This window comes from Martes martes (genome assembly GCF_963455335.1).
Source record: "Martes martes genome assembly, chromosome: 5".
Taxonomy (NCBI): domain Eukaryota; kingdom Metazoa; phylum Chordata; class Mammalia; order Carnivora; family Mustelidae; genus Martes; species Martes martes.
In genome coordinates this window covers 65361626-65382172 of record NC_137892.1, presented here as the reverse complement: position 1 = coordinate 65382172, position 20547 = coordinate 65361626, and the positions used below count along the sequence as shown (strand labels likewise).

The window sequence follows — 20547 nt, the reverse complement described above, 5'->3', positions numbered from 1 at the left end:
GTCACTGCTTTCTCTCCAGGGATGTCCTTTGTTGTTCGGCCCACCAAGTTTAACATCCAAAGGAGCATGGGTTTGTATTTTATCACTTTGGAAATATGGTGCCTTTGCATGTCAGGCACTAGGGCCTTTTCTAAAACCTGGCTCTTAACTTTATTGTTCTTGATGTGTCTGGGTTTAGGAGAGAAGTCCACTGCTAGAAATACAAATTTCCTACTGCTTAGTATTGTAGAGATTTCCTGACAGCTTTTCAGGGCAAGGTTTATCAAAGTGAACAGATTTGGGGCTGTGTTAATTGCTTAGGACAATCTGTGCGGTGGATCAAAAACAGGAAAATAGAGGTGGATTTAATGCTAAATGAAGCAGAAGTTCAGTGTTCCAACTTGTACAGACCCCTTCCCAGGCACTGGGGAGGGCTCTAGCAATATGTTCTCATGCTTAAATGGTTTTGTAAAATCCAAAAAAGTAAGAAACTTTAACTGCCATCAGTTCAGCTTTTTGACTCTGGCTTTAAAGAGGGCTCCCTAGGGGCGCCTGGGTGGCTCAGTGGGTTAAGCCTCTGCCTTCGGCTTGGGTTGTGATCTCAGGGTCCTGGAATCCAGTCCCGCATCGGGCTCTCTGCTCGGCGGGGAGCCTGCTTCTCCCTCTTTCTCTGCCTGCCTCTCTGACTACTTGTGGTCTCTGTCTGTCAAATAAATAAATAAAATCCTTTTTTTTTTAAGATTTTATTTATTTATTTGACAGAGAGAGATCACAAGTAGGCAGAGAGGCAAGCAGAGAGAGGGGAGGAAGCAGGCTCCCCACTGAGCAGAGAGCCCGATGCGGGACTCGATCCCAGGACCCTGAGATCACGACCCGAGCCGAAGGCAGAGGCTCAACCCATTGAGCCACCAAGGTGCCCCATAAATAAATAAAATCTTATAAAAAATTTAAAAATAAAAATAAAGAGGGCTCCCTAGAGAGTAGACTTTCCGTTCCACAACACATGGATCTGTCCCAGACAGTGAGGTTATACGAATTAAAGTCATGCATCAGATGCAGTGGGAGGATGTTTACCGGTTGTGCTGTGTATATGTGAGAGATATATGTTTGCATATATATGGAAATTTATGTGTCTATGTGTATATTGTGTGCATGTGTATGTCTGATGTGTTACCGTTATATATAACATTCGTTGTCCATAGGTATCCTAGAAAGAGTAGAGAAATAGCAAAATTTTGCAGCATAACAATTTTAGGAACCAAACAAAAACAACAACAAAACCAAAAGGAAAAAAATCAGGAAAGAAGGGAGTAAAAACAAAGAAGTAAGCAGGGGTCTTTGAAAGTAATGTCTAGATAAACTGTTGAATAAGTAAAGCAATAATCATTTTCCGAAGTAGCGGGAAATAGATTCTCTAATGTACTTTTACAATAATTTAAAATTTTTTCACATAAGACTTTCTGATTTTTTTTATCTTTTAAAAATATTTTATTTATTTATTTGCGAGAGAGTGAGCACAGAGGGAGAGTGAGAGGGAGAAGTAGACCTCCACACTGAGCAGAGAGCTCAATGTGGGGCTCCATCCGAGGACCCTGAGATCATGACCTGGCCGAAGGCAGACACTTAACCATCTGAGCCACCATGGTGCCCCAAGACTTTCTGATATTTTAAACTGTATTTTTGTGTTAAGGTATTTAAAGGGATTTAATGCTAAATGAAGTATCATTTAGGGCACATTTGAGGCATTTTAATTTATGGTTACTGTGGCAAGTTATCATCAGCTCTCAATGAAATGTATTATACTTTCTAACGATATCTCTTTTGGTCCCATTTACAGCGAATTGTTGACGTGGTTAGTTGCAGAGTTCCTTAAAATCTGTGATGATAGAGATGAAAAAATATATATAAGTGGTTTTATTGAATTCTCTTGGATGCTATTTTGACTTGACATACCAGAACACAGCTCTAAATTGCAGACACTATCAGGATAACTTATGTGTTGTCAAACGTCCGTTTACCATCAGTTTAGCTACCAAGGATATCAGATATTTAAATTTTGCAGTACATTATTTGTTTGAAATAAAGGAGGAAATCCATGTGCAGGTACCTTGTTTGGAAGTAAACCAGTGTCTAGAATATGGGAAATACGACTTGTATTTTACTTACAAGCAAAACATCTCTTGTCTGAAACACAGTAAACTGTCTCTGGACATCCCAGGAGCACCTTGTTGTCTTTCCTTTGAAGCAACAGACAGTCAGAGCTTTCTTTTTCTGTGTCTACATTGTCCTGTTCTTTTCTTTTTTCTTCTCTTCCTTCTTTCTTTCATTCTGAAGCAGTTTATTTGTTTAAGTGAAATAAACAGTACAAAAAATTATCAAGAAAGACCATATATGGGTTGTACATCTAGGAAAATTTTTTTACATTACCAATATATTCTAAGCAGAAAAAATTACTGTTCTTTGTGATTGCATATGGGAGAAAATACAACTTTTAATTTTATTTACTTATTTTTAAAGGTTTTATTTATTTGAGTGAGAAAGGGAAAGCATGTGTGGGGAAAGGGGCAGAGAGAGGAGGAGAGGGATAAGCAGACTCCCTGTTGAGCACAGAGCCTAATGCAGGGCTTGATCCCAGGACCCTGAGATCACGACCTGAGCTGAAGGCAGACACTTAAATGACTGAGCCATCCAGACATCTCTACAACTTTTACTTTTTTATTTTTTAAGATTTTATTTATTTGACAGAGAGAGAGATCATAAGTAGGCAGAGAGGCAGGCAGAGAGAGAAGGGGAAGCAGACTCCCTGATGAGCAGAGAGCCCGATGCGGGGCTTGCTCCCAGAACCCTGAAGTCATGACCTTAGCTGAAGGCAGAGGCTTAACCCAGTGAGCCACCCAAGTGCCCCAACTTTTACTTTTTAATTAAAATCCATTACACTGTTAAAATCGATCATAGGTTATGCCATGCACATATAAACATATGATAGAAAAGTATGACCATTTAAGACATAGGAATCATAAAGAAGCTGAATAACAATTAGATGATGGAAAACACAAATTATGTTTCCTCAGATGAACCGCACAGCCCTGCATTTTGCAGTGGGGGCAAATCATTTATCTGCGGTGGATTTCTTGCTCAATCACAAGGCAAGAGTGGATATTGCTGATAAGGTAAGTTCATTTTCATTTGGTAGAATGGACTGGAGCATAACCAGTGTATGGGGAAAATCTGGTTACTTCAGTTATCTTTTCTTCACATACACACCCAATATTTCCAAATTCGGTTTTCACTTTGGAAAGATCTCTTTAGGGTGTATTGGTAACTAAATTTTTACCCACTACCTGTAGGACTTAGTCTTTCTCATTTTCTCATATTGACCTTATGGCCAGTAATATGCATTTGTGGACATTGTGGAGGGTATGTGCTATGTTGAGTGCTGTGAAATGTGAAAGCCTGATGATTCACAGACCTGTACCCCTCGGGCAAATAATACATTATATGTTAATTTAAAAAAAAAAGAATAAGATGGTTGCCCATAGTATAATTTGGGACATGGAGGACAGAAGCTAACTGGCTTCAGGGACATTAAGTCTTGACTTTGCTGTGTGAACTCTAATAAAGCTTGTTAAGTACATACTATGTACTAGGCACCAGTCTTAGGATTTTGATATTTAGTGCTCAACCTTGTCTCCCAACCTTGTGAGAACAGGGTTACTAAAAATACACAGTTTTCATATGAAGAGCCCAAGACACAGAAGTTAAATATCTTGCCCAAAGCATTACATCTAAGAAGGGGTGAAGGCAGGATTTAAACCTGGTTTACCTGGTTCCAGAGACCAAGCCCCAAAGCAGCTTAACTATTTGTCTGCATTGATATGAAAACCCACCCTAAGGATTTTCTCCCTATTTTTCCTAACTTCACTTACTACTTTACCATGGCACAAGAAAACCACTTGGGCTGGATATACCCGATATCACGTTCATCATCTCCAGCTGCAATGAAGGATGATGGGCTTGGTTTTTAGACTCCTATGGACTATGGTTCCTGTTTCTTAATCAAATGGGCCATTGTTCTTAAAGTGTTCAGTAAGTAGGTTTCCACACAGCTATTCTATATTCTATATTCTGTCTGGATCAACTCGTTGGAAGATAAAGCTCAGCACTGCTTTACTTTCATTCTCCCAGAGTCTGGGTTTTTACTATTACTTAGTAAATCTTTGGAAGATGAGTGAATGAAGTCAGATCAAACTAGCTGGTCATTTTACTGGTTTTGTTGGTATAGACATGGCCTAGACATGATAATGATGAACTATTTTCTTTGTTGTACCAGTGGGACAAATCCTTCTCTGTCTACTTTATTCCTCTGAGATTGGTAGGCAAGTTGATTGTTATGTAGTAGAATCAGAATGAAGAAGTACCCTTTACTAAAAACTGGCACAGAAAGCACTCTAATTTTGTGAGGATAGTAAGTTGTATTATGGTTATGGTACTTTACATGTTTGGGTCTGGAAATTGTTATTTGATTATTTTACAATGTTAGTTAGCCTGCAAAAGATTATTTGGTAATAGAACTGATTGCCAAGAGTCTATTCTTATTTTGACACTGAAACCCTGATACAGTAACTTTTTGTTTTAATTTTTAAGTGGACAATACAATTTTCTTTCTTTTTGGTATACAGTTCTATGAATTTTAGAGCATGTGTAGATTCCTGTAGTCACCACCGTAAACAAAATACAGAACAGTTGCATCACCCAGAAAATTTCCTCATACCGCCTCTTTGTAGTCAAACCCTCTCCTCTCCATCTCTATATTTTTGCCTTTTTGAGAATGCCATATAAATGATGTCACGTAGCATATAACATGTTGACAATTGCCTCTTTCACTCAGAAAAATCTCTCCTGGATTCATTCGTATTGTATGTATCAGTAATTCTTCCCTTTTTGTTGCTGAATAGTATTTCTGTATATAGATGTGCCACAAGTTTATTTAGGCCTTCACCTGTTGAAGGACGTTAGAGTTGTTTCCAGTTTTTTTACTATTACAAATAAAACTGCTATCACTTTCATGAAGATGTCTGCTGAAGGCTAAGAAGGAAGCCCCTGCCCCTCCCAAAGGTGAAGCCAAAGCAAAGACTTTGAAGGCCAAGAAAGCGGTGCTGAAAGGCATTCACAGTCAGAAAAAAAAAAGATGATCTGCACGTCACCTACCTTCTGATGGCCCACGACACTGCATCTCCAAAGGCAGCCCAAATAGCCTCAAAAGAGTACCCCAGGAGAAACAGGTTTGATCTCCATGCCATCATCCAGCTCCCCTGCCACCCCAACTACTGATTCAGCCATGAAGAAGACAAAAGATAGCAACACACTTGTGTTCATTGTGAATGTCAAGGACAACCACCACCAGATCAAACAGTAGGAAGAATCTCTATGACATTGATGTACCCAAGGTCCACACCCTGATCAGGCCTGATGGAGAGAAGAAGGCATATGTTCAGTTGGCTCCTGACTATGATGCTTTAGATGTTGCCAACAAAACTGGGATCATCTAAACCAAGTCCAGCTGGCTAAACCTAAATATAAGTTTTATTCACAACAACAACAAAAAACAAATAAAGGTGCTATCAGCATTTGTGTACCAATTTTATGTAGGTGTAAGTTTTCATTTCTCTAGTAGAACGCCCTAGGAGTGAGATATCTGGGTGGTATAGTAAGCTGTATGTAAGAAACTGTTTTCTGGGGCACCTGGGTGGCTCAGTGGAGTAAAGCCTCTGCCTTCGGCTTAGGTCATGATCCTCGGATTCAGCCGCATAGGGCTCTCTGCTCGGCAGGGGCCTGCTTCCCTTCCTCTCTCTCTCTGCCTGCCTCTCTGCCTACTTGTGATATCTGTCAAATAAATAAATAAAATCTTTAAAAAAAAAAAGAAAGAAAGAAACTGTTTTCTTTTGTGGCTGGGCCTTGCATTTCCAGCAGCAGTGTAGCAGAACTATTTGTTCCAGATCCTCATCAGCACTTGTAGCTTTCATTTTTTCATTTTTTCTTAAGATTTCATTTATTCATTTGAGAGGGAGAGAGACAGAGCACAAGCTGGGGAAGAGGCAGAGGGAGAAGAAGAGACTCCCCGCAGAACAGAGAACCCGATGTGGGGCTCGATCTCAGGACCCTAGGATCATGGCCTGAATCAAAGGCAGATGCTTAACAATCTGACACACCCAGGTGCCCCAGATTTTCATTTTTTCTCCTCAGTGTTTTCTTTTCTAATGGATATGTATTGGTGTTTCATTGCTATTTTAATTTGCATTTCTTTAATGGCTAATAATATCGAACATCTTTCTTTTTTTTTTAATTCTTTTTAAAAATTTTTTTAATTTTTTTTTATTTTCAGCATAACAGAATTCATTGTTTTTGCACCACACCCAGTGCTCCATGCAATACGAGCCCTCCCTAATACCCACCACCTGGTTCCCCCAACCTCCCACCCCCCACCCCTTCAAAACCCTCAGGTTGTTTTTCAGAGTCCATAGTCTCTCATAGTTCACCTCCCCTCGAGCATCTTTCTTGTGTTATTTGCCATTTGTATATTTTCTTTGGAGATGTGTCTATTCAAATCTTCTGAATATTTTTTAATAGGGTTGTTTGTTTTCTTAATGTTTAGTTTTGAGAGTTCTTTACATATTCTGGATACAGGTCCCTGGTTAGATCTGTGATTTGCAAATATTTTCTCACACTCTGTAACATATCTTTTTCACAGAACAAAAGTTTTTAATTTTGATGAAGTCCAACTTAGCAGTATTTTAAAAAATGAACCTGGGTGTTGTATTGTACCTAAGAATGACTTGCCTAGCTTGTCATGAAGATTTTCTCCTATTTTTCTTGTAAAATGTTTAGAGTTGTATGTTTACATTTAGATCTATTGTCCATTTTGAGTTACTAAGTATAAAGTATGAGGAAGAGGTCAAGGTTCATTTTTTCCTTGCATAGGGATGACCAGTTTCTTCATCATTTGACACTAGTTTCCCTTCAGTTTTCAACACTTTTGCAGAGCTCTTTGGACCTGCTTCACGGGTGCACTATCCAGGGCCTGGTCTGAGACCTGGGCAGTGGTCTGCCCCGTAGTTCAGCATGCCAGGCCTTGGTCATGCTCTGTAGGGTCTGGTCTGTGTACAGATTGGGGTGAGGCCACATACTCACTTCTCAAGCTTCCACCTCTCCAGCATCCTCACCCCCACATTCTCCAGCTCCAGGGCCCCTTTCCCCCTTTTCCTGCCATTCTGACTAGAAAGTCAAAGGTGTGCTCTCTGAGCTCGCTATGTTGCTTCTCACGATTAGGTCTGCTTCTGGGATTTCCTGAGGAAGGAAAATAACCAGCATGGGTCCCCACCCCACCCACTCTTCTGGTCCAGGAGGATTTCTCTGTTAGTTTTAGGTGCTTGCCCAGTTAGTGCTGTTGCTACCCCTTCTACCACAGGGTTCCAGCTTTGGGAATGAGGCTTGCCTGGGGCAGGGCCAGAAGAGAATAAAGAAACAGTATTTCTGCTACTTTCTCTGTCCTGTAGGGCCCCCCTTCTGCCCCTCAGACTGGAAAGAGAGGGCTTCTGTTGGAGCTCTTTCTGTCTGTTGCCAGAGCACACTTCTGTGACTTATACTGCGTTGAGTTCAAGCTGCAACGTATGGAAGGAAAAAAACAGAAACCAAATCAGGAAGCAATCTTTGTTTATATTCATAGTTATGGTTTACTTCCCAATCTACCTGCTATCATTTACTTCTCAGAGTCCTCAAATAGCTACTCTATGAATTTTGTCTGGAGATTTTAGTTGCATTTGGTGAGAGACAGTGTACTTACTCCATCCTACCCATGACTGTCATCCCAAATCTTTAACATACTAAAAAGTGAAAAGAATTGTACAATAAACACTTACGCATCCATTGCCCAGGTTGGTAGCATCTTTTCTTTTAAACAGCATGTCTGAGGATCACCATGTTTCTAATATATTGAATATACTACTGGTTTCTCTCAGACTGTAAGTCATTTGTTCCTGGAATGATGAAGAGATGTTCTACCAACTTATTCTCTTTGAGGCTTTTCCAAACATACATTTGGAAGCTAGCATCAGTTTTTTTTTGTTTGGTTGGTTTTTTTTTTTTTTTTTTTTTTTTTTTTTTTTTTTTGTAATTTGGCCTTGTAAGATTGAAGTGCTGTCAGGTGGGAAATATGGTATTATACATATATATTCCAGATATTCCTCTGTACTCCACTTTGAAAGTTTCACTAAGTTTAATATTTCTATAACTCTATTCACAGTGGCATTAGAACATAACTAAGAAAACGCTTTTTATAATTCAAGCAATGCTCTGTTTGGTCAAACTTTCTTTATCTGGGTCATGAGCCTTGAATTTAACTTGGCAGATCTGTCTTCTAACACCTGTTTGTAAAGAGCCAACAACTGAACCCCTTCACCATTAACATTTATTCACTCCCTGCTGTGGGTAAATCTCCATGCCAGCTACTGGAGATTTCATAACATTTAAGTTCTTGTTATTCAAAGTGTCGTCCTGAGACTAGAAACACTGCCCTTTCCTGGGAGCTTGACATGCAGAATCCCAGACCCCACCCCAGACCTTCTGAATCAGAATCTGTGACTTAACAAGATCCCTAGGTGATTGTGTCAGGAAGCACTGGCCTGAGATACAGTCCCTACTTTGAAGGGTGTACAGTCTATTATAGGAGTAAGGACAAAGAACTTTAACATAATGTATCTCTCAAGGCATTACAAACTAACCATGGCCTAGGTGCTGAGAGCTCCAGGTTCAAAGTCAGTGGCATCCCTGATTCTTGGGAAGAGGCACACTGGATAAATGGAGGCTCTTAACAGATGTGAGTCAAGGATCCCAGGTGGAGAGCAAGTGGTGCTTAGAGAATAATGACAGCATCAGCTCTCAGCTTCTTATCTCTGGGGAGGTACTCCAGTGCATGTGTTCCTCAGGGGAAGTTAATGACCTCACCTATGACCACACTGTTGATAGGGATAGATCGCCATTGACTGTGGGCCTTTCACGCTTTACAGAACATTCTGTACAAGTGTGAGTGTAATCCATGACACATGCTCACAGACTGTCCTAGACATGTCAGTTTCTTGTCACAAGACAGTTTTATGAACATTTTTGTTAGGGAATTAACATCTGTGAGCAGTGATTCTTAGCCTCTGAGGAATGATGGCTCCACTTGGAATATATGGCTTCAAAGATTCCTGTTGTTGACATTTTGAATTCCTGACTCTTGGATTTTATGATTAGTGTTTGAAATCTTAAAGTGTTGCCTGCTTTGAAATTGGGAATGACCTCTTAGGAAAAAATAGATCTCCTATCCAAGTGTGATTTATCTTCTATCAAAAATATTTCTGAGAAGGGCTTGAAAAGCATCTGGTTTTACTGCTATTCTTTGGAAAACTCACAGTGCAATGTTCTTTGTGACTGAACAGGTGTCTTGTGATCCCTTGGGGATGTCAATTCATTTGTTTGACAGGGAGACATGATTTTTTGAGTCATCAGTTTGTGTGGAACTTAAAGCCATCTTGTGAGGACGAGATCACCTAAGGAAAATCCAAAACTGGTGACATCATGATCCTGGACTTCAAGCTCTAATACAAAGCTGTAATCATCAAGACAGTATGGTACTGGTACAAAAACAGACATATAGATCAATGGAACAGAATAGAGAACCCAGAAATGCACCCTCAACTCTATGGTCAACTAATCTTTGGCAAAGCAGGAAAGAACATCCAGTGGAAAAAAGACAGTCTCTTCCACAAATGGTGCTGAGAAAATTGGACAGCCACATGCTGAAGAATGAAACTGGACCATTTCCTTACACCATACACAAAAATAGATTCAAAATGGATGGAAGATCTCAATGTGAGAGAGGAATCCATCAAAATCCTAGAGGAGAACACAGGCAGCAACATCTTTGACTTCAGCTGCAGCAACTTCTTGCTAGACACATCTCCAAAGGCAAGGCAAACAAAGGCAAAAATGAGCTATTGGGACTTCATCAAGATAAAAAGCTTTTGCACAGCAAAGGAAACAGCTGACAAAACCAAAGGCAATCAACAGAATGGGAGAAGCTATTTGCAAATGGCATATCAAATAAAGAGCTAGTATCCAAAATCTATGAAGAACTTATCAAACTCAATACCCAAAGAACAAATAATCCAATCAAGAAATGGGCAGAAGACATGAACAGACATTTCTGCAAAGAAGACATCCAAATGGCCAACAGACACATGAAAGAATGTTCAACATCACTTGGCATCAGGGAAATAGTAATCAAAACCACAGTGAGATACCACCTCACACTGTCAGATGGCTAAAATTAACCAGTCAGGAAACGATGTTGGAGAGGATGCAGAGAAAGGGAAACCCTCTTAGACTGTTGGTGGGTATGAAAGCTGGTTCAGCCACTCTTGAAAACAGTATGGAGATTCCTCAAAAGGTTGAAAACAGAGCTACCCTACGACCCAGCAATTGCACTACTTGGTGTTTATCCCAAAGATACAAATGTAGTGATCCTAAGAGTCACCTGCACCCCAGTGTTTATAGCAACAATATTCATAATAGCTAAGCTATGGAAAGAGCCCAGATTCCCATTGACAGATGAATAAAGAAGATGTGGTGTATATATACAATGGAATACTACTCAGCTATCAAAAAATGAAATCTTGCCACTTGCAATGACCTGGATGGAACTAGGGGGTGTTATGCTAAGCAAAATATGTTGAGCAGAGAAAGATAATTATCATATAATCTCGCTGATATGTGGAATTTAAGAAACAAGACAGAGGATCATAGGGGAAGAGAGGGAAAATAAAACAAGACAAAATCAGAGAGGGAGACAAACTGTAAGAGACTCTTTTTATTTTTTTTTTTAAGATTTTTATTTATTTATTTGACAGAGAGAGAGATCACAAGTAGGCAGAGAGGCAGGCAGAGAGAGAAGGGGAAGCAGGCTCCCTGTCAAGCAGAGAGCTCGATGCGGGGCTCGATCCCATGACCCTGAGACCATGACCCGAGCCGAAGGCAGAGGCTTAACCCACTGAGCCACCCAGACGCCCCCCTGTAAGAGACTCTTAAGCATAGGAAACAAACTGAGGGTTGCTGGAGGGGAGGGTGTGGGGGATGGGGTAACTGAGTGATGGACGTTAAGGAGGGTACATGATGTAATGAACACTGGGAATTATATAAGACTGATGGATCACCTCTACCTCTGAAACCAATAATACATTATGTGTTAATTGATTTTAAATAAAAATAAATAAATTTAAAAAATATTTCTGACCTCTTTTTGGCCATATGTGAAACTGGATTTAGTATTTCTGAATAGAGATCATTAATTTGTAGAGAAGAGTCATTAAGGAGAGAAATTGTGTTTAGGGCACATTTCTTGAAGAACCTCAATGAGTTATTGTCCATCATTAGTCCTTGGGAAAAAGTGCAGAACTTGATGAGCATTTTCTGCATATTGGAATTGTAAATATATAAATAGACTTAAGTAGACTCACTGGGTAGTGTGACAACTGAAATGTACATTTTATAGAGTGTGTACATTTAAAGTGGAGCTTATCAACAGTGACCGTATGACATTTTGGTCAGATGGTTTTTTTGTTGTGGGGGACTGTTTAGGATTATAGGATGCTTTGCAGTATCTCTGGCTTCTACCCACTAAATGCCAGTATCTCCACTCAGCCACAGCAATCAAAAGTATCTTCAGACATCTCCAGATGTCCCCTCGGGGGCAAAATTGGCCCACCTCCCCCACTGAGAACCACTGAGTTACACCTCAATAATCTGGGACTTCCTTTTCACTTTTCCGTATCTGTACTTTCCTGAGAAGAGAATACATTAATGCAGTTTCTGGGGCAACCAAAGTAAATGCCAAAAGACAAATGAAAGTACCCCCCACAGGGGCGCCTGGGTGGCTCAGTGGGTTAAAGCCTCTGCCTTCGGCTCAGGTCATGGTCCCAGCGTCCTGGGATCGAGTCCCACATCGGGCTCCTTGCTCAGCGGGGAGCCTGCTTCCCTTCCTCTCTCTCCGCCTGCCTCTCTGCCAACTTGTGATCTGTCTCTCTGTCAAATAAATAAATAAACTCTTTAAAAAAAAAAAAAAAAAGAAAGTACCCCCCACAGACCCTCCTACTTTGTTTTAGTCATACTGTATACTTCTAGCAAACTGGTTTCTTGACTACAAACAAAGTCAATTAGGAGATGCAGTTAAGATGGAAGTCACTTGAACAGAGCAATGGGTGATTTTTTTGACAGAGATAAAAGGAAACAGAAGATCAGACACATGAACTTATGGTTAAGGAATCTGAGGCTGAGTGTGAACTAGAACACTACTTGAAAGTAGGAGAGCCAAATTGGAGGTCAGTTTCTTTTAATTCCACAGATCATGCTCATAATGTCTGCTCTATATTACTTCTCTAACTTGGGCCCTGGGATGCGTGTCCCAACTTTCCTAGTTTAGTACTCTCCAATTCCACCTTCCTGAGACAGCCAATGTTAACTGCTGGCTGTTTCCTTTCACACTTTTCTCCTGCTCCTTCCGTCTACAAGTCTAACTACCCACAGCATCCCTAAAGGTCAGTAGGTACTTACTGAGTCTGTCAGTCTGTTTCATGCACATGCACACCTATATAATTTTATATAGAAGAATATTTCAAATGATTTATATATAAATAGGATTCTTTTTTTATTAATTATTTTATTAACATATAATATATTATTTGCCCCAGGGGTACAGGTCTGTGAATCATCAAGCTTACACACTTCACAGCACTCACCATAGCACATACCCTCCCCAATGTCCACAACCCAACCACCCTCTCCATAACCCCCCTGCCCCCAGCAACCCTCAGCTTGTTTTGTGAAATTAAGAGTCTCCCTGGTTTGTCTCCCTCCTGATCCCATCTTATTTTATTTTTTTTACTTCCTAACTCCCCAGACCCCTCACTCTGCCTCTCAAATTCCTCATATCAGGGAGATCATAAGATATTTGTCCTTCTCTGATTGACTTATTTCACTCAGCACAATACCCTCTAGTTCCATCCACGTCATTGCAAATGGCAAGATTTCATTTCTTTTGAAGGCTGCATAGTATTCCATTGTGTATATATATATACCACCTCTTTATCCATTCATCTGTTGATGGACATCTAAGTTCTTTTTTTATTTTTTTTTTTAAGGTTTTATTTATTTATTTGACAGATGGAGAGAGAGATCACAAGTAGGCAGAGAGGCAGGCAGAGAGAGGGGGAGAAGTAGGCTCCCTGCTGAGCAGAGAGCCCGATGCAGGGCTCGATCCCAAGACCCTAAGATCATGACCTGAGCCAAAGGCAGAGGCTTAACCCACTGAGCCACCCAGGCAAGGCTACGTTCTTTTTAAAAAAATTTTTTTTGTATTAACATATAATGTATTATTAGCCCCAGGGGTACAGGTCTGTGAATCGCTGGGTTTACACACTTCACAGCACTCACCATAGCACATACCTTCCCCAATGTCCATAACCCAACCACCCTCTCCCTATCCCCCTCCCCTCTGGAAACCCTCAGTTTGTTTTGTGAGATTAAGAGTCTCTTATGGTTTTCTTCCCTCCCAATCCCATCTTGTTTCATTTATTCTTTTCCTACCCTCCAAACCCTCCATATTGCCTCTCAACTTCCTCATATCAGGGAGATCATATGATAATTGTTTTTCTCTGATTGACTTATTTCGCTAAGCATAATACCCTCTAGTTCCATCCATGTCATTCCAAATGGCAAGATTTCATTTCTTTTGATGGCTGCATAGTATTCCATTGTATATATGTGTACCACATCTTCTTTATCCATTCATCTGTTGATGGACATCTAGGTTCTTTCCATAGTTTGGCTATCGTGGACATTGCTGCTGTAAACATTCGGGTGCACATGCCCCTTTGGATCACTTCATTTGTATCTTTAGGGTATATACTCAGTAGTGTGATTGCTAGTGTGGTTGTAGGGTAGCTCTATTTTCAACTTTTTGAGGAAAAATAGGATTCTTTTTATAACCTCAGTCTTCTCTGTTTTTTCTTTTTTGTGCACCTGTTCCTTCTCCAGTAACTACATTTAACAATTATGTTAAATTACATTTAATGGAGTATATGTGTTTCTTTCTGTACTTTTCCTCATGCTCATAGAATCATATCTATATTGGTATTGAATATCTGTTTACCTACATACCCACCTTAGACAGATATAGATACATATGTGTACACATGAGTTTTTGTCATTGCTTGTTTTATAAAAAGTGGGACTATTTTTTTCTGCATTGTAGTCTTCACATTTAACAGCTACTTCTTGGAAGTCTCTCCAAGTCAGTTTTTATAGCTCTAACTCATTATTTCTAACGACTGCTTGATGTGATCTGACTGTGCCCTAATTTGTTCAGCATTCTTATATCGATGGACATTTACCTTGCTCTCATTTTTAAGGGCTACAGTTAATATTCTTATTTACATAATATTAGGTCCTAAAAAGTCATTTTCAAAGAATAGATTCCTAGTAGTGGGATCGCTGGTTGAACTGAAAATTTCAATAGATATTGCCAGATTGCTCAAACCGTAACAGTTCATTTCCATTAATACCTTAAGAGAGCACCTTTTTTTTTTTTTGGTCCACTTTTTCAGTTGGTTTAATTGCCTTCTTTTTTGTTGATTTGCAAGAGGTTTCATGTATTAGAAAAAGTAACCATTTATCTTTATTAAAATACATTTTTAAAAAATCTATCATTTGTTTCTTGACTTTACCACCATTCATTCCTTTTAAAACTTGTGGATTAAGACACTGTACCTTATAGTCTAGATCTTCTTCTTCTTCTTTTTTGTGTCTAATATAAGATTTAGTTTTATTTTCTTCCCTGTGGAGACTGACTTGTGTCTGTACCACTTATTAAATGCATTCCTTTTCCCCATAGGATTGAAATATCACATTTGCTATATATTTTTCCCCTATTTGTTAATTTTCACTAACTGAATATTAACTTGGCCTTTGTTGACTGAGGCTGTGTTATGGCTCATTCCAGTGATAGATGCTTTTCTTTTTTCTTCTTGGGGAAGCACGGCTTGACAGTACTTCACCTTGCAGCCTGGTCTGGAAGTCTCGAGATCACGCTCATGCTCATTCGAGCTGGAGCAGACCAAAGGGCCAAGAATGAGGTAGGTGTGTAGGCCACACCAGGACATAGTTCTCGCTGCCCCAGTGTGGGATGGGAAAGTCCTAAGATCACTGTGTAATTATGTCCCTCACCTTGGCTCACCTTGGCTCTCTTTAGGATGGAATGAATGCCCTCCACTTTGCAGCTCAGAGCAATAATGTACGCATTGTAGAGTACCTCATTCAAGATCTGCACTTGAAGGACCTGGACCAGCCTGATGAGGTATATTTGCTATAGTAGGACAGGTCCCATGCATACCCCCACCAAATTCCTCTTTCTTCCTACTCCTGCTGGAGCTGCCAAAGCAGCCAGCACAGACAGACCTGGCCCCGTAGCTAGCTCCTCCATCACTCTGAGACGGCAGAACAGATGAGAAGTGTTCGTGGTGGCCCTGGCATCTCATGTGAGAAGGGCAGGAAGCATTGAGCAAGCATCCAGATTCTTTTTTCCCTCTCTGTTCCCTAATCCTGGCTGATTGTGGACAGTATCCTCCCTGTTTTGTATTCAGAATGTATGTTTGCATTTTACTCCATTGTGTGTGGCCTTTTGGGAGTGTATTTGATCCAAGACTATGCAGTAATGGGTCATGGAATATAATGCAGTGTTAACCATATTTGTGTACATTCTATTTCTTTTATTTTCTTTTTTTAAAGATTTTTAAAAATGTATTTATTTGACACAGAGAGAGAGAGACAGTGAGAGCAGGAACACAAGCAGGGGGAGTGGGAGAGGGAGGAGCAGGATTCCCGCCCAGTAGGGAGTCTGATGCAGGGCTTGATCCCAGGACTCCAGAATCATTACCTGCGCTGAAGGCAGATGCTTAATGACTGAGCCACCCAGGTGCCCCTCTTCTTCTTTTCATAGGGAGATATATACTAATAATAGCCACCACCTATTGAGTATTTATTAGTGTGCTAGGTATAGAGGAAAGCTATTTACATACATTATTTCACTGAGAGGTCTAGGGCCTGGTGTATATGGATGCTTAAATCATTGCTGAATGAATGGATGATCTTGTTAATTCCCATAATCGTATACAGAAAGATTTTGCTTATTTTTAAAGGTGATGAAATTGAGGCTCACAGAACCTCAGTACCTGGTCCAGTGTCCCAAAACTGGAAAGTGAAAGCTAGGATTTGAATTCAGGTCTAGCTGACCCCAGTCACCGTGCCGTCCTGTTGTCCTGTCTCCCTTCTCAGATGACAGTGAGCATCCCCTACGTGCCAAGGACTTTTTCCTGGAATATCTTCTTCTAGGCTTTTCTCATAGGGGAGCGTACCCTGTGAGGTTGACATTTTGATTTCAAATGGGACCTCCTTTTCACTGTGCCTAGAACATTATTCTCCATAAAAGTCTCTCCAGAAATTAAGCAGTAATACTTCACTTTACCTCTTGTAAAAAATTTTCACATTCTTTTCTGACCTTAGTCTTTCTTTTTTTTTTTTTAAGATTTTATTTATTTATTTGACAGACGGAGATCACAAGCAGGCAGAGAAGCAGGCAGAGAGAGAGGAGGAAGCTGGCTCCCTGTTGAGCAGAGAGCCCGATGTGGGGCTTGATCCCAGGACCCTGGGATCATGACCTGAGCTGAAGGCAGAGGCTTTAACCCACTGAGCCACCCCGGTGCCCTGACCTTAGTCTTTTTAAAAAAGATTTTATTTATTGACAGAAAGAGAGAGAGAGGACAAGCAGGGGTAGTGCAGCAGACAGAAGGAGAAGCAGACTGTTTGCTGAGCAGAGAGCCTGATGTGGGGCTCCATCCCAGGACCCCGGAGATCATGACCGGAGCTGAAGGCAGATGCTTAAGAGACTGAACCACCCAGGTGCCCCTGACCTTAGTCTTAGCAACAATAGCAACAATAATAATAACAACTCTTTTCTTCAAGTGAAGTCTATAAATTTATTTTACTTCCTCAGAGTATGACTGAACAACTATACATTTACAACTTGGAGGAGACAGACTTGGGCTGTGGTCTGGGCATATATTAGCTATGAACTTTAAGCAAGTTTTCCAACTGGTCAAAGCTACAGTGTGTAAAAGGGATGATTGGGGTGGGGGACTTCCATATAATTTTTTATCAGCAATACCTCTATGATTTCATATAGATGATTGATATTTCCTCAATTTTATGTAAAAAGGCCTCTGCCATTGAATTTCATTGTAAGCCATTCCACCACCCCTTTCCAGTCAGACACTACCCCAAGCAGTTCCCATGTAGCAATATTGAAAGAGCCACTGTTGGGATGTTCAAATGAGTTAATGATTGTAAAGCACTTAGCAAAGAGCCTGACACATGGTAAGTGCTCACTAAATGGTAGTTATTATAACAATCATTATAGGATAAAATACACTGTCTGATATCCTCAAACTGATAATCATAGTCAAATAGCACCCAGTGACACAGGAAGTTAGATCATTCTGGTATGATTGATGTTAAGTAGGGATGTGAATGAATTCCACTCAGTTCAATTTAGCAGATGTTTGTGGAGGGCATATTATCTAGGAGACACATGACAGTCTTCCCTTTCAGTGGGCTCTGGCTGATTTCACAGGAGACAGCATGTGTGGGGAGGATCACAGAGGCTGAAGGGACTCAAAACCAAAGCAGGGTTCTGAGAAGTCTCGGCCATGTCTGCAGCTTCCGGCCAGCAACCTTCTTGGCTACCATCTCTTTAGCTGGCTCTGGAGTTGTCCTGTTCCCACCCTTCTTCCTCCTCCCCTGTCTGTTGGGAAAAAGGCAGAGGAGCCCTGGCAGCAGACTGTGCAGACATGTCCAGCTGGGAGATGTTAAAATTAAGATGGATTCAGAGACATATGAGCAATGAGCAAATAATGAGTCCCCTGGCTCATTTAGTGAGAGAAGAATCTCTGAGTCCAATTTTAGTTCTGTAAGAAACCTAGATGGATCAATGGACTAGATGAAGCCTACTCTTTTTCTGAGATCTGTGAGTGGGTCAAAGGTGTTGGCAAAACCCAGTAGGGCCTTGGATCAGGAGCTCAGGTGTATTAATTCATCATTAGATTTTTCTGTGTTTGCTTCAAAGTATTGTGGAACTCACTGAATGCATTTGATAGAAATGACTGCTTTGCCTTCACAGCTGACCCTCTCGCATACTTTCTTATCTGCAGAAAGTGACCGAGAGCCTGCTAACCTGACCAGCACGGGTAAAATTCTCTTTAGCCCAGAGGGGACTTCAAAAGCTAACAAGGAAAGCCTTGCGAGGAGGAGGTCTTTATTAATAAAAGAGATTTAACTACGCCTAGGAGAGTGTGGGTGGGGATGGGAGAGATGGAAGACACTGGAAAATATTTTGAGGTTTCTTCCAGCTCATGGCCTCTCCAGGGGAGAGAGATTAGAGCAGCCAAGAGAAGTTATTGGTAAAGCAGTGTAGATGTTTTGAGTCTACATGCAAACTTCCATCTAGTGGTCAAAAATAAGTACTCACAATGTTTAGGGTGGAGCAGGGGCCGAGAAAGGAATGGCCTTAGAGTATATGAATACTTGTTGAATATTTATAGAGTTTGGTGGTACACTGTTAGGTTGGTCTCAGCTGTAGACTTAATGGAACTTCCACTGGTTCAAAGGAAACTTTATAGGGAGTCTTTAGAGATCAAAATGCAAAGAAGCTTCCCTTTTTGGAGGGTTGGGAATAATGAGCATGAGGGGATTTGGGAAGGCATACCTTCTTACGTGGACCTGAGGCCAGTATTTAAGGGCTCCAGTGTGCAAGGGAGAACTCACTCCACCCTCTCTAGTTCTGTGACTGCATATTTAACACACTGTTCCTTCAGCACTTCTTTTAAAAAACGGATTTTATTTATTTATTTGAGAGAAGGAGACAGCCTGAGAGAGAGAACATAAGCCGGGGGAGGGCGGAGTTAGGTAGTGGCGGGCAGAGGGAGAGGAAGAAGCAGGATGTGGGACTCAATCCCAGGACTCTGAGACCATGACTTGAGCCAAAGGCAGACACTTAACCGACTGAGCCACTCAGGCGGTCCTCCTTCAACACTTTTTAATTCATGGTAACATTCTTTTTTCCCTCTCAAATCTTTAATTATTAAGCAAACTGCTGGTTTTCCCCTTATGCCTGGGTTCTGGTTGTGGGTCCCAGGGTAAGGGGAAATGTTGTGGGGGATAGACCTGCACATAGAGCACTGGGGGGGCTTTGTGCTGGGTCCTCCCTGGCCTCTTCTCAGAGGCTCTCCTCTCTCCATCTCTGGGATCATTGTGGGAAAGGATGATCAGTTTGATCTCTGGGTAGCCATTTAATGGCTGTTTATGAAATTTTTGCTGAATTTGTTAACTTGTCAAATTTGATAACCTTGCTAATAAACTGAAAAATGAAAAATAATTTCTAATAAACAACGGCAACCTCTCAGACTTATTCACATGCAAACAACTTAAATGCATTGAATTAAAACATGTTAGGTTAAATAGACATTGTGTTAATCAAGGAAAAAGGCAACAGGAATTCTGGAGCCTCCTTATTTTCATTAATTAGGAAAGGGAATTGGGATCCTGAGCTGGGAAGGCATTGTGGTTCCTCTGAAACTGGAGCTCTGATGCCAGGTTCCACTGTCTTGGCTAGAAGGTCTCCCTGCCTTGCAGGTGAAAATCAGTCCTGGGGGACTGTGCTGGATAGAGGCCAACTTGAACAGCATTTTAGAAGAGTTTGGTGGTTAAAAAGGAAACAAGACATGGAAAGAAAATATTTTTTAAAATTATTTTTAGAGTTCTTGTTATTTTTCCTAGTAATATGTGCTAAGATAGGAGAAAGATTTATAGCTCATTTTGCTCTCACTTCATCTTTATGTTGCCTTCTGGTATGTTTCTAAGGTATGGATTACTTTAAATGCCCTTATTTTGTGTAATTTGGCTATCGTACTTTTTTCTTGATGATAATATTTTTAAAGGGCATCCAAAGTTTAAAGTAATAGCTGTTTTCTTGGTGAGGAAAAATATTTCATCTGTGATAACCTTCTATTTCTTAACCACACTGGGCTTTCTTTGGGGGCGGGTTCTCTGTTACCTAGTTTAGCCATGCAGAAATTCAGGTCTTTGTAGCAGCTAAGGGTAAGAGTAAGCCATTTTATTTAATTTTTTAAAAGATTTTTATTTATTTATTTGAGAGAGACAGCGTGCACAAAGGTAGGAGTAGGGGGAGGGTCAGAGGGAGAAGCAGGGCTTGATCCCAGGACCCTGGAATCAAGACCCGAGCGAGCCCAAGGCAGATCTTTAACCAACTGAAACACCCAGGTGCCCCAAGAGTGAAGCCATTTTAAAGTTGAATAGATCCCTGGTACTTCTAGTAGTATTTGTCCCCAAACTGCTAACTATGTATTA

General features: G+C 40.6%; 1 protein-coding gene and 1 pseudogene across 2 annotated transcripts in view; both read left to right on the top strand.

Moving 5' to 3' along the window:
• The window catches only part of ANKDD1B (ankyrin repeat and death domain containing 1B), a gene marked incomplete at both ends in the record, with an annotated part of 70969 nt that overhangs the window by 9857 nt on the left and 40565 nt on the right, over positions 1–20547 (top strand). The window contains 3 exon segments of the mRNA XM_080804331.1: positions 3051–3149; positions 15105–15203; positions 15320–15424. Of these exon segments, the coding sequence (XP_080660457.1) occupies positions 3051–3149; positions 15105–15203; positions 15320–15424 (303 nt within the window).
• LOC308342601 (large ribosomal subunit protein uL23-like) lies at positions 3915–5528 on the top strand (annotated as a pseudogene). Its single transcript has 2 exons — positions 3915–3991; positions 5051–5528. The product of its transcript is annotated as a large ribosomal subunit protein uL23-like (transcript).